The sequence below is a fragment of the Chiloscyllium punctatum genome, chromosome 39, assembly GCF_047496795.1.
Source record: "Chiloscyllium punctatum isolate Juve2018m chromosome 39, sChiPun1.3, whole genome shotgun sequence".
NCBI lineage: Eukaryota > Metazoa > Chordata > Chondrichthyes > Orectolobiformes > Hemiscylliidae > Chiloscyllium > Chiloscyllium punctatum.
Genome location: NC_092777.1, coordinates 62,571,753 through 62,584,783, shown reverse-complemented (window position 1 = coordinate 62,584,783; position 13,031 = coordinate 62,571,753). Strand labels below are relative to the sequence as shown.

At 36.1% G+C, this 13,031-nt stretch overlaps 1 protein-coding gene across 4 annotated transcripts in view; it reads right to left on the bottom strand.

The window, feature by feature from the left end:
• Positions 1-1,878: 1,878 nt before the first annotated feature.
• The window catches only part of rhot1a (ras homolog family member T1a), a 93,248-nt gene continuing 82,095 nt past the window's right edge, over positions 1,879-13,031 (bottom strand). For 2 of the 4 annotated variants that reach the window (XM_072558908.1, XM_072558911.1), the window contains 2 exons: positions 5,258-5,404; positions 1,879-3,068 (listed from right to left, as the gene is read on the bottom strand). In XM_072558908.1, coding sequence (XP_072415009.1) covers positions 2,951-3,068; positions 5,258-5,404 — 265 coding nt within the window. In that variant the 3' untranslated portion in view covers positions 1,879-2,950. The remainder of the gene's footprint in view (positions 3,069-5,257; positions 5,405-13,031) is intronic. The other 2 variants (XM_072558909.1, XM_072558910.1) reach the window with 1 other exon arrangement.

Sequence of the window (13,031 nt, the reverse complement as noted above, 5' to 3'; positions counted from 1 at the left end):
TGAAAAAGTTGCCCCTTAGATCCCTTTTAAATCTTTTCCCCTCACCTTAAACCTAAGCCCTCCAGTTTTGGACTCCAATTCCCTGGGAAAAAGACCTTGGCTACTTACCCTACCCAAGCCCATCATGATTTTATAAACTTCTGAGGTCACCCCTCAGCTTCTAATACTCCATGGGAAATAGTTCCAGTCTATTCAGCCTCTCCCTATAGCTCAAAACGTCCAACACTAGCAACATCCTTGTAAATCTTTTCTAAGTCCTTTCAAGTTTATCAACATTTTCCAATAGAAGGGCAACCAGAATCGAATGCAGTATTTCAATAATACCTAACCAAGTACAGCCACAATAGGACATCCCAACACACCCTTCTTCATTATCCTGCTTACCTGCAACTTCACTTTCAATGAACTATGAACCTGCACTCCAAGGTCTCTTTATTCAGCAACACTCCCTAGGATCATACCATTAAGTGTACAAGTCCTGCTCTGATTTACTTTTCCAAAATGCAACACCACATTTATCTAAACTCCATCTGCTACCCCTCAACCAGCTTCGATTGCTGTTGGGGCTGCCTGCCAAAGTGCGTAGCCTCATCTTTCCTCCCATAGTACATTCCATCTGGCGAATTTTGTCCACTGATATAACTTGCCCAAATCCTCCGCAGACTGAATGTGTGTCATTTTCACCACTTGCCTTCCCATCTATTTGTATGTCAGCTGCAAACTTGGCAATTGTACTTGCACATTCCTCATCCAAGCTAACACAATTTAAATAATTGTGGCCCCAGCACTGATCCCTCTTGTACTTCACTAACTACAGTGGGTTGCCATTCTGAAAATACATCCCTCATCCCAACTTTGTCTTCTATTAGTTAGCCAATACTCTATCCATACTACCTCAAACACCACAGGCTCTGAAGTATAAGAATGTTTGGCACCTTATCTAATAACTTCCAGAAATTCAAATATATTACATTTACTGCTTTCCTTTTTATCTACTCTGTTTGTTATCTCTTCAAAGAATTCCAATAAATTTGACAGGCATAATTCCCCCCTTCATAGGCTCCGCTGACTCTGCTTGATTAAATTGGGTTTCTAAATGCTCTGTAATACATCCTTTGTAATAAATCCTCAGAACAAAGTAACCAGGTATTTTGTCCCCTCCCTGACAGATTGCAGTGTCAAAAGATCAAATCTCACTTGTGGATCTCAGGTGTACACAGGCCCCCACATGCTATAACCGCAACATATCATCTACCCTGCCACCATTATTGTATTTTATTTAACTAATTCAAGTTTAGAAATATTAGATTGTTCATTGATATCTAGTGGTTTAAGAAAGCTATAAATGTAATGCAATACTTATATTTCCCATACCAGTTTAAACAACTGGCCCCAGTTCAAGGGGGGAAAAAAAACTTAAAAACTCACCAACCACTCACCTAACTTCACAGGTAATTAATGCTCTCATGTCCTGCTCCCAATCACCCTCTCTTGACTCACTCCTTTTATGTAAAAAAGCAAAATAGCACCTCCTCCCTCACTGGCCAAACCCCTAAGCTCATTCTGTCTTGAGCTGATATCTTTGTGCTTGCTTACTGTTTGTACAGCATTCCACAACTTCCAAGAAATGGGTCAAGGATACTTGAATCTATCCTGTAGTCATTTTACGGGCTGAGAGAATTCACTAATTCCACCATCTAGCAAGAGAATTGAACTATATTGCCAAAAAGCATAGTATTCCAATTTGTTGCACCAACCAATCCCCAAACCTTAAATCAAACATTCAATTATATTAAAAAATTCCTAATGTCTTAAAAGAAATAAAGATTTTTGAAAACAAAGAAATTAACTGTAAGGACACATGGTATAGTATGTAGATATTTATTGAAATTGTTTGAAAAAGTCAAGGATGAAAAACAATGTGATGCAACAGTTATTGGTTCAATATGCAGGAAGAATGCAAATTCATTGTAACAGAAAATTGTAAGGATGCTCGGTGGTATTTTAGAGTTAACTGTACTGTGAATCACGCAACTACTACACACTAACAAAGCAATAACTGTACTGTTTTGCATTGCAACACAGTTCAGACTGTAAGAGGAAGAATTCTCTAATGCTATTTACTTTTGAGTGCAAGATCATGGGGATTTGGAAGATTTGCATCCTTCAAAGGCCGCAAAAAACAACTTTGTCTTCTTGCCTGGCTTGGGAAAAAAAAATACTGTGGGCAGGGGAAGATTATAGGGGAAAGGAAGAGACAAGTAATAAAACGTCCATTTCTTCTGATACACAATTAGTTTAGGGATACATATAGAAATGTTATACTGTGAGATTTAAATAAAAATTGCTATTCTGTGTACTCTGATACCCTGAGAGATAAATCTCTTCTTGGTGGTTTCATTTTGTGCAGATTTGCTTCTTTTGAGATTAAAATATTACTTAAACAATAAATAAACACCTACAAATGTTTTAAATACCAGGCAAGTCTGAATGGAGGATAAACTTCTAAATATCCACATGAAACAATCATTCCAACAGGTAAATTGCTGCATGATAAACCTAGATTTCCTAACTGTACCAGGAATCCCAGGGCAACAATGTCATTCTGCTGATTGTGCAAATATTTACATTATTTACATAATTATGTCTCATTTGGGTTATCTGACATTGGCAGCTTCTCATTGTACAGAACCTTTACAGATAACATTACCGGTACCTATGGCAAACAGAAACAGGCTCTGAAATTACAACAGAGTCATTACAGATCTGCACTGTCCTTTCAGATGACATTGGAGCTACTAACCAGCTTGACCTTTAAACATCTTTGTTTTCTTGCACGCTACCCGTTGAAGAAATAAGTTTGCATATTAAAATAAAAACACAATATTCATTGCAGCCTCTTGAAACCGTATATAAAACATATCATGAACAAATGATACACCCATTCTGATCACCGTTGCTTCAGTAATGCTTTGTACACAGCAAATCCTAGGACTGCAAACACTGTAGCTCCAAGACTTGCTCGAAGCCAGAAGGTTGAGGTCTTCAGGTCGGCCTGTGCTGTGTGTCTACAAAAAAACAAACATTTACAGTAAGGAGTTGAAATTTTATAGCAACAGTGCAACAGAATTAAGGGTCAGTAAGTTTTAGCTATATTTAGAAAAAAAACATATGGACTGGACGATGTTTGGTAGAATTGGTTGACTGAAAATTAAACACACAACAGACGAGAATAAAATTAAGCAGTGACATAAGTATGGCAGACATGCTTTGTGCACTTGAAAAGATTTAGGGTGTGGACTAAAACAGTTAAATGTGTCTACAGTGTAATATGTAACACAATAGGTAGTTACTGAGCATGCTCAATTAAGTACTGAGCCAGACTCCTCACAGTACGACAGCTTAGCAAAATTAGTTAAAGCAGCAGTGTTACTAATCAGGTTTAATATCCGCATCTTGGTTGCTCATACCAGATATGGCAGTTTCTTTGTAATAAACATGCTGTAACAATTATCTATCACTATATGCATTAAAAATCTTTAAATACCAATTTTTAAAAACTTTATCTTGCCTGTTCCACAGAATGCAAGTCAGTAAGAGGGTTAAACACAGGATAAGTTAGTAAAACAATAGTTACAGGTAAGACTAAATAAACAAAGTAATGGGAATATAGTGTGAATAAACAATTTTGCAGGGAAGGACAGGTTAGAATTTATATTAAATACTATTAGTGGCAAAATGTAACTGATTTTATAAGTGCCAAGAGTGCTGCTGTGACCAGAATGTTCTAAGTTTTCGAAGTTTGTGTATCTCAGTATTCATTATCTGAATTTAGGAACACACTAGATACAATCTTGATGTAATAAAAACTTAGCAAACTAAGTTGACCTGCTGCATGTAACAAACATTTCAACAGCTTTTAAAGTTTAAAAATTTGATACTAAATCTGTCATTTGTTTCCTTTCTTATTTTGTTTCTTCCCTTGTATTTTCACTGATTGAAGGAAAACTCACAATGGGTAACATCTGCCAACATAACAGCCATTTGTTCCATGAAAACATAATCGATCAATTTGAACAGTCCCGGCTCAATCAGAATAAAGAAAACATTTGAGCAATGTAGTTTATGAATAATTCCTGCTTTTCTAACCATTAGTTGTATTTGATAAAAATATGCTGCTTTAACTCTTTACCACTATCATGATCTATAACTTCGTAGTACATGGGGAACAGATAGGATTTAAGTTCACACTTTATGTGCAGGTGCTTGAATTTGTACTGAGCACAACTCAGATCACGTATGATTGTTCTTTTAATTTGCAGACAATATCCTTAAATGGAGGACAAAAGTTGGAATTGCAGTAATAATTCAGGGAAATAAAAATCAAACAGCACAGTACAACAGCTAACAGTGTATAATTGGACTTGCAAAAGCTAAGGTTTTCTTTGATGTAATTAAAAACAAGGTCTACGAAATATATAGGAGAAAGTGAGGACTGCAGATGCTGGAGATCAGAGTCAAAAGTGGGGTGTTGGAAAATCACAGCAGGTCAGGCAGCATCCAAGAAGCAGGAGAACCGTTGTTTCGGGCGAGAGCCCTTCATCATTCTAAGTTAGTCATACTACAGAGATTGCAAAATAGATAATGCTTAAATACTTTAAGTTGGTCAATTATTTGCTGGCACACGATGTCTGTCTACATCACACATGATCAGAGGAATGCAGATTCTGCCATGCTTAACATTCCAACACTTTCAAGAACTACTGAACAAGGATACTCTACGTTGAATCTCACTAGCTTAAAGTAGCTGTGCAGCCTTTCTGGAGTGTGTGTATATATTGCTCTGAATGCAACAGTGTCACATTAGGTCACAAACATATGTAACAATATTGTTCCAAAGCTAAGATTGCCACATTAGTTCATTACAACTTGTTCTTTTTAGTTTCAATTTATGTCCTACAGATATTAAAGAGGTAAGAATTTCCAGGTCTCCTTGCCACATGACTTTAACTTGACATATTCAGTTGATATGTTTTGAATTTGATGCACATGGAGACAAAAAAGAAGAATTTAAGGAATTAAAACTCAGAGTATATTGTAATAAAGTCGATGTAAATCAGAAAATCAGCAACTAATTTAAAAAAAACTTTGCTAGAATATGAAAAATATGTTCATCAACATTACTCCTCCAATCAAAAATTGTATTCAAATGACAACCATAGTCCAGATGAGGAGAATTTATTCTGTGTACAGTTACCTGTCTTCATTCTGCAAACTGCGAGCACCAGAAGACTCCATGAAGATAGAATCTTCAACAAAGCTTACGGCGTGTACTTGATGAATGAGACTGCCTTCATCATTCGCCAACAGCATAGCACCCACCTCGTCTACTCGGTCTTTTAACCTTATGTATATATACACACACATGCATACAAGTATGCAGTTCATAATATGGTACAAAACAGGACGCATGTCAACCTAACAGTATTTACATTGAGCAAACAATTTGTGATTTTTACCAATGATTTAATTCAAGGAGCAGCCCTGTATCAATTCAGCTTTATTAACAAGAGTACTTGAATCCTTAATCACAATATACAAATCTTTATCTTCTCAAGGCATTCCTTTAATTTCAAATACTTAAGAGTTTTGGGAAACGGAATGGGAGATATACAAAGGTCGATTTAGAAGCAAAATATCAGAAATCAGGCAGCAATAGTAAAATTTCACTAAGAATGGAGAAGCTATAATTAAGGAAATGTTACTTCCTTTGAGTAGAAAAAGATCCCTGGTTGCATAATCAATATGCTTTTAAGTTCTTGGATAGTTCTGAATTTCCAGGCCAATTAAGAAGTTAGCAATTGAAAAATAAAGTGGGGAAGTAGGGTAGTAGTTGTTCTGATGGAACAATGAGATTAAAAACAGCAGACACTTGAAAGGGAACAATCAAAAATGGTTAAAATTAGCACAAGAAGGAAATTGGTAAACAGTTGGCTCATGAAATCCTAAAGGAAACTGAAATTACCTTTTTTGGTCAAGAGAAACTAGCATTAGCTAGGCAGGAACACAGGGAAGAGATATCAATACAGCATATTTGGAAAGGAATTTTGCTGAAGGACAAACAAGAAGAATATATTCTAAACAGCAAAACTAATAAACTAAAAAAGATTTAAATCGAAATCCTGACTCTCACTTTTCTGGAGTCAAATAAAAATTACTCAATAAAACTAATTGTTGATGCTGGTTCTGTTCAACAATGTATGTGGGTAAAAAATAAAATGCAGCGTTGTGAAGTAGTTTAACAGCAATCAGACAGACCAGCTACAGGATTAGGCAAAGATTTGCTATTAATAAAAAAAACTGTGGAGTACTTTTAATGAAGATTGCTATTTCCTACAGAAAGATCTAAGTAAGAATATTACTTTAATTAAAACTCCTAGATTTTGCTACATTTCTAAAAGTTAGGGCATAAACTTTAAATTACATCATTAAATTAATATGATCTGCAGTTTAACAGGACTGCCCCTTTATCAGGATCATTCAGTTCCAAGTTTTCAGCCACCTACTATTTCAATTACAAGTATTCTTTGTTCTGATGTCCATATCAAATTGACCAATACAAACAGAGACTTACATGAATACAATGGCCTGTTAGTGACAAGTGGCTGCAGTTACTTTCTAACTGAGCATGCTCAAGCCTAGTTAACGAGAGTTAGGAAACGTCAGTATAATTCAGAGATATCTTGGGGTTAGCAAGATTCCTGGTTATGGCTCAGTTATGGTTCAGTGGACTTCAAACACCAGTAGACCACGATGTGAATAGCAGCAACATACACATTCACAGAAAACTGGCCACCTGAAGGCAGAGCAGCAAGAAGAAGAAATGCAATTGTGAATGTGAGACTCAGTCTATCTAATAAATGGCTTCAGTAAAGAATGTATTCACAATAAGCATGTGTTCTAAGTTAAGGGCGATAAAATTTACAGTCAACAGTTATGCACTTAAGGTACGTAACTGTTACACCCACATTTCATTTCAAGAGCAGTTACATGCAACATGGCCAACAGATGACTAAGGGGTTGTTACAACACTTGAGGTCTCAACTAGGACATCCAAGCCCAAATATCAGTCTCAACAGTCACTTTTATTCAAAGTTTTCACAAAATGACAAAAGCTACAACACTTTTGGCAGAAGTCAATATAGCGTTGGTGACTGTGCGGGCATGCATGGAAAGGAAATTGGAAAAACAAAATCTCTTCACACACTATTGCGACACTAGGTTTTCTAGTGCGTATTGAAACATGTTGATTGAAATGACTGTTGAGCATGAAGAGGTGCTTGTATGGAAATTCAATTTGAATCAAAATTATTTATGAAATTAAGATATTGCAGTATTTGTTTTCCATAAACACTATAATATGCAGACTTAAAAAAAAAACTGAATGGCTGCATTGGCAATGAAACAACTAGTCCTTCCAAAATGGATCTGGGTGTATTTTCATGCCATCAGATCAATAATGACACATTTTGACGTAAAATCTCTAAATATTTGTTGTATGAAAAACCTGCAAGTCATCAGCATTGCTCAAATACCAAAGTGAAATCCTGCTGAAGGGAGGAGTGAGAATGATAAACCAAAAGCTATAGTTGGGCATAAATATGAATATCACAATCCAAAGCAGATGATTTTTTTTTCATCCCCAAGAATAAAGTCAAATCATTCTCACATCAGAGATGGGGTAAGGAAGGATAAGTAAACAGACATGATGTAATAATAGTGATATGGTGCAAGTGGAATAGAAACAGTGCCAGCAGGCAAACAAAATATAAACAAACACCCAAAAGATAGAAAATTAGAAAAGAAAAAGTACGTTATTACACACTAAATTATCCACAATTTGTCTTCACATGTGCATGCAACAATGATTCATTAGCTTCACAACAGGAAATGCAATAGCAGTAGTTCAAACCATCAAGCTTTGTGACTTAAGAAATGGAAAGGGCACATTGGGTTGGGAGTGTCTAAAATTTTGACACGTATGATGGCAGAACACAATGCACAGTATAAGGCAAACTATTCACATTCACCCAGAAAACAAAAATTACAATTAGAATTCTGATAATCCTTATTCAAAAGAAGTTTTAAATCTAAACTAACTTCCAAATTAAGATTCTGCCTGTCATTCTAACAGCCCATTCAAATGATGAAATGAGTGAGAGATAATTTATTTTTTGCAACACCTGTCCATTCTACTATATTAAGCAATCAGCGTCTTTATGAAATAAAAGTTAGAGTTCAGCAAACATATGTAAGGAAAGATTGGGAATTTTGAAAACTTAACCTTGGTTTTCAATAAGAAATTTGATCAGGGACATTGAAAAATTAAAACGAATTCTCACTTCAAAAACTCAAGCTAGCTATTAATATGATGCATTATTTGAGAAGTGTTTATTCTGCAGGGTAAGAATTTATTAAATAAAAATCCTAGTGAAGTTATTTAGTATCTATATGGAACTGAAATGATACATAAATCTTTCCATCCAAATAGAATGAAAATAATTTACAATCATTGTCGTATTTTTGATATTCAAAAACAAGCATTTCTGTTAAGGGCTGGAACAGTGGCTCATTGGTTAGCACTGCTGCCTCACAGCGCCAGGGACCTCGGTTCAATCCCCACCTCGGGCAACTATCTGTGTGGAGTTTGCAAGTTCTCCCCGTGTCTGCGTGAGTTTCCTCCGGGTGCTCCGGTTTCCTCCCACAGTCCAAAGATATGCAGGTTAGGTGAATTGGCCATGCTAAATTGCCTGTAGTGTTAGGTGCATTAGTCAGGGGTAAATGTAGGGGAATGGGTTTGGGTGGGTTGCTGTTCGTAGGGTTGGTGTGGACTTGTTAAGCCGAAGGGCTTGTTTCCACACTGTATGGAATCTAATCTAAGTGATCAGAGCGTAAACTCTGGTAGATATTGTTCTCTATAGTCTGTAGATATTTGGAAAATTCACAGTGGCTCTGCATCACTCTGGCTGAATTCAGTTAACTCATTACTGGGCACGAATTGAATCCAGGATGTGCTGTTACTTGCATTCAATCTTTGTTACTGATTCAGTCCATGAGTTATTTTCTCCAGTTTAATATATTTTGTGCCAATTTACTTAATGTGGTATATATCAGTGCATATTACACACAGACTTTATAATTCTAGAAAATTGTTTCAGAAGAAGATTCTATGCCCCATCAACACCATACCTTTTTGGAGGGCAGACTTAAGGTGTGGAGGGCTGAAGAGATAGATGGAAGTCAAATCGCTAAGTAGAGACTAATTTACCAGCATGCACCTTCCAAATTGAAATAGATAGTCTGTCTGTGTCCTTATGTGCAAGACAGAATGGATCCCTTTTATTATTGCTAGCATGAAGGTTTGAACTCTCAAAACAGATCCAGAGCAGGGAAAAGCTTACTACCCCTAGCTGTTAATAAAGGCATTGCAGACAGAAATCAAACAATACAACCAACTGAACTACAGGTAAAGTAATTTTCAAATAAACTCAGGACACCGTTCACTGCATCAATGTAAATTGACAAGTCTTCACTAAAATATTCAGTCTTTCTACATTGCATTGGAACTACCGTTGCCTACACAAAGATGATTAGTATTAATTTTTTTATATAGTATATAGTAATTTTTCGTATATAGTAATTTAATCCACTTTGGTAAAGTCAGCCAACTTAAGAGTGTGTCTGCACTTGCAGACCTACAGGATTTTCATAATAATCATTTTCTTCCCCCCCACCGCATCCCAAAAAAAAAATTTCTAGTTTTCAGTAATTTCAGTTGGATGGTGAACTGAATATCTAAAAGATGCAGGATGTCTGTTATGGGATGCACTTGATCAAATTTTAGCGTTCCTGAACAAGTTGGTTGTACTCTGGAATCCTGCATTTGTTTAAAGATTCTTCAATAACAGCCTTATTCACGGCATATCCACTGTTTTTGTTCACTTCAACTCACAAGCTAACCTGAAGGAGGGATTTTTAAAAAGAAATTTATGAAACCAATTAGTCTGCAAGCCCAGGTGGTTGTACATGATCTCTGAACAAGTTTAGGAAGCTACACACTATTTTCCTGGATAGGAACAAATTCTTTAGTGGACCAGCAGTTTTAATTACTGGCCCTTTAAGCAAAAGGTTGGTATGAAAAGTGTCATGTACTGTGCAGAAATGTGCATTAATAAGAGGGCATCTCACTGTCGAGAGATAACTGCCCATGACAGACTCAGACATCTTAACTCAAATGCCAAAAATACAAGGTAGCTTTTCAGGCCTGGTCACAATTTGCTGCTCTACTCCAGAGATTAGCAAACAGGATATATTATGTAAAGCTAGATCTTTTGTTGGAATACAAATTACTGTATGAAATTGGGAAAGAATGAGAATAAGGGCCTGAGATCAATGGTGAAAACCTGCAATGCACTACCATGACCGACTTACACAGAATTACAAGAAAGAAATTAGGAATTGCTGCTATAAATTGAGCATAAAGTAGAAGTAGGTCTTCAGTTCAATAGAATTAATTGGCACCATTCTAATATTTAAATAAAGCTAGAAACATTAACTTGAAAACTATGTAGAAATTAAGTTCACATCCAGAGCGCAAGTATTGAAACGCATCATTGACTGCAAGGAATGTGTGTTTCAGGAGATCAGTGGTTATAAACATAATGCAAAACATTTTTCAAAATTATACCATGAAAGGTTTTAGTTGATTGGCAATATGAATGCTTTAAATAATTTCACCATTTATAATTAAATCTGTAAAAGATGATTTAAAAAAAAATTATCCAAAGGTTGTGGGTGTCACTGGATAGAGTTAGAATTTATTTCCCAGCCCTACATACCCCTGAAAAGATGGCAATGAGTTGCTTTTTGAATCCTGGCAGTCAATTTAATGTAGGTACACCCGGTGCTACTAGAGATGGAGGAGTGGAGCAGGGGGTTTTCAGGATATTTGATCCACAAATCAGTAATGTATTTCTAAGCCAGAATGGTATGCATCTTAGAGGACAGCATGCAAGTGTTGGCCTCCCCGTGCACTGGGATCCTTGTTCTTCTGTGTTGTAGAGATTGCTGGTTTGGTAGACGTGAGTTAAAGGAGCTTTGATGTGTTGAGGTGTATCTTATAGGGAGGATGCATCATTATGAAACATAATGGAGACCATAAGATATGCAAGTAGTAGGAAGTATAACGTTCTACGAAATTGGTTCTAGCTTCACAGTTCACCAGTTGGACAAATCCCTTCTTGGTGAAAATCAAGAGGAATTTCCTGAGGTGGGTGCAAAAACATTGTAGTGTTCAAACAAATTTCTTCACATCTGGGCAACTTATAGTATTGCCTCAACCAGTGGATATGAACTTAAGTAATTGCAAGTGAACACTTTTTGGCCAGATTCAAGATTAAATTTGAGCACTAGAAAAAAGAAGAGAATAAGTAGCCTGAATCACAATTCAAGTACAAGATGTATTGACTATCAAGATCTTATTTTTTTAAACTTGAACAAAATGTATTATCACAACTGTGCCAAGTTCCACCCAAATTATAACTTCACATATTCACTGATCAACCTATTTAAACTTTTAATTAAATCGACTGAAGGGAGAGGTTATGGTACCTCTGTTTTACATTTGCAACTTCTGGGCAATAAATTACAATGCTCCAATGATGTCTCTACACCCCAAAACATCCAAAACCTTTGGGACAGGAAACAGGAAGGGGAAGGGATAGGGGGCTGCTGAATTGTATACTTAAAACTTGATCATAGCATAGTTATGAGCAGGATTGTTAGATGGCAGTGGTCAGTTTATGAATGACACATACATACACAGCAAACATTCACGAGCAAAAAGTGATTAGGTACATGAATAATGACAGCACACCTTTTCAAGTGTGTATGGTTTAGGTATGAAAATATGCCTTTTATATATAGTTCCTGTATCCAACTGAATTGCTAGACAAATAATCACCAGCTTCTTCATCACTAGCACCTCATTCTGTTTTCAAATAGCTTCCATTTCAGTGGACCATCACTTTGCCCAAATTACAAGTACAAGAATGTACAACAATAAAAGTTGTGTCAATTCAAACTACATGTTCATTATTTGGTAATACATGGACCTACATTTGACCAGCTTCAATAATATACTGAGCAGTTATTGTAAAACTTTTAGGAGGCATGGTATTAAAACACGAACTTTAACATTAATCTAGCAATGAGTAATCGTAAATGTTAGGCAAGCAGAAAAATATACTGACTCATCTCTCAACTCAAGTTTTAAGCTGTAGAATTGGCAATTAAAAAAAAAAGGATGGATAGAGGAACTTTACTCAAATAATAATTTGATAGTACATAACCTATGTCTCACTGAAAAAAGGACATTCTGTCAAAGCTTTTTATTTTGAACTCATCAGGACAATTAGCAAGACTATCAATTCAAGTGGAAAGCCAACATTTATACTGCATGACATTAGAGAGCTGATCGTGCCTCAGGCAATCATGGAGAACACACCGATCAATACTGATTAACATAATTGTCAGGCTTTGTTTAAAGTTTAAACCAGGTAGGTTGACTGATATCTTAGGAAAGTCCCCTGACCAATGAATCCGCAATGTGTTTGTTTTGCAAAAAACAGGGCCCTGTGTATTAGTAAATGTTGTTTCCAACAACACAAATTTTCCCACACTGATTTGTAAACTGATTGTCAAGAATATTCTTTGCATACTTAGGATTATCCAGTAAATGATGTCCAGTTGCAAAATTGCATTTAATGTTGATCGTTGTGCTGGATCCTTTTGCAGGTGCAGGCTGGTAGGATTCAGTTAATACCTTTCTTGTTCTGAACTTAAAGGGACATGCTGTTTGATACAATCCATCAATCTCTAGAATGTATAGCCTCCGTACCTGACATTACACCAGCAATGAAATTCTTATATCACATGACCCATTTGTGTAATAGAACACCCTTTTAGATTGA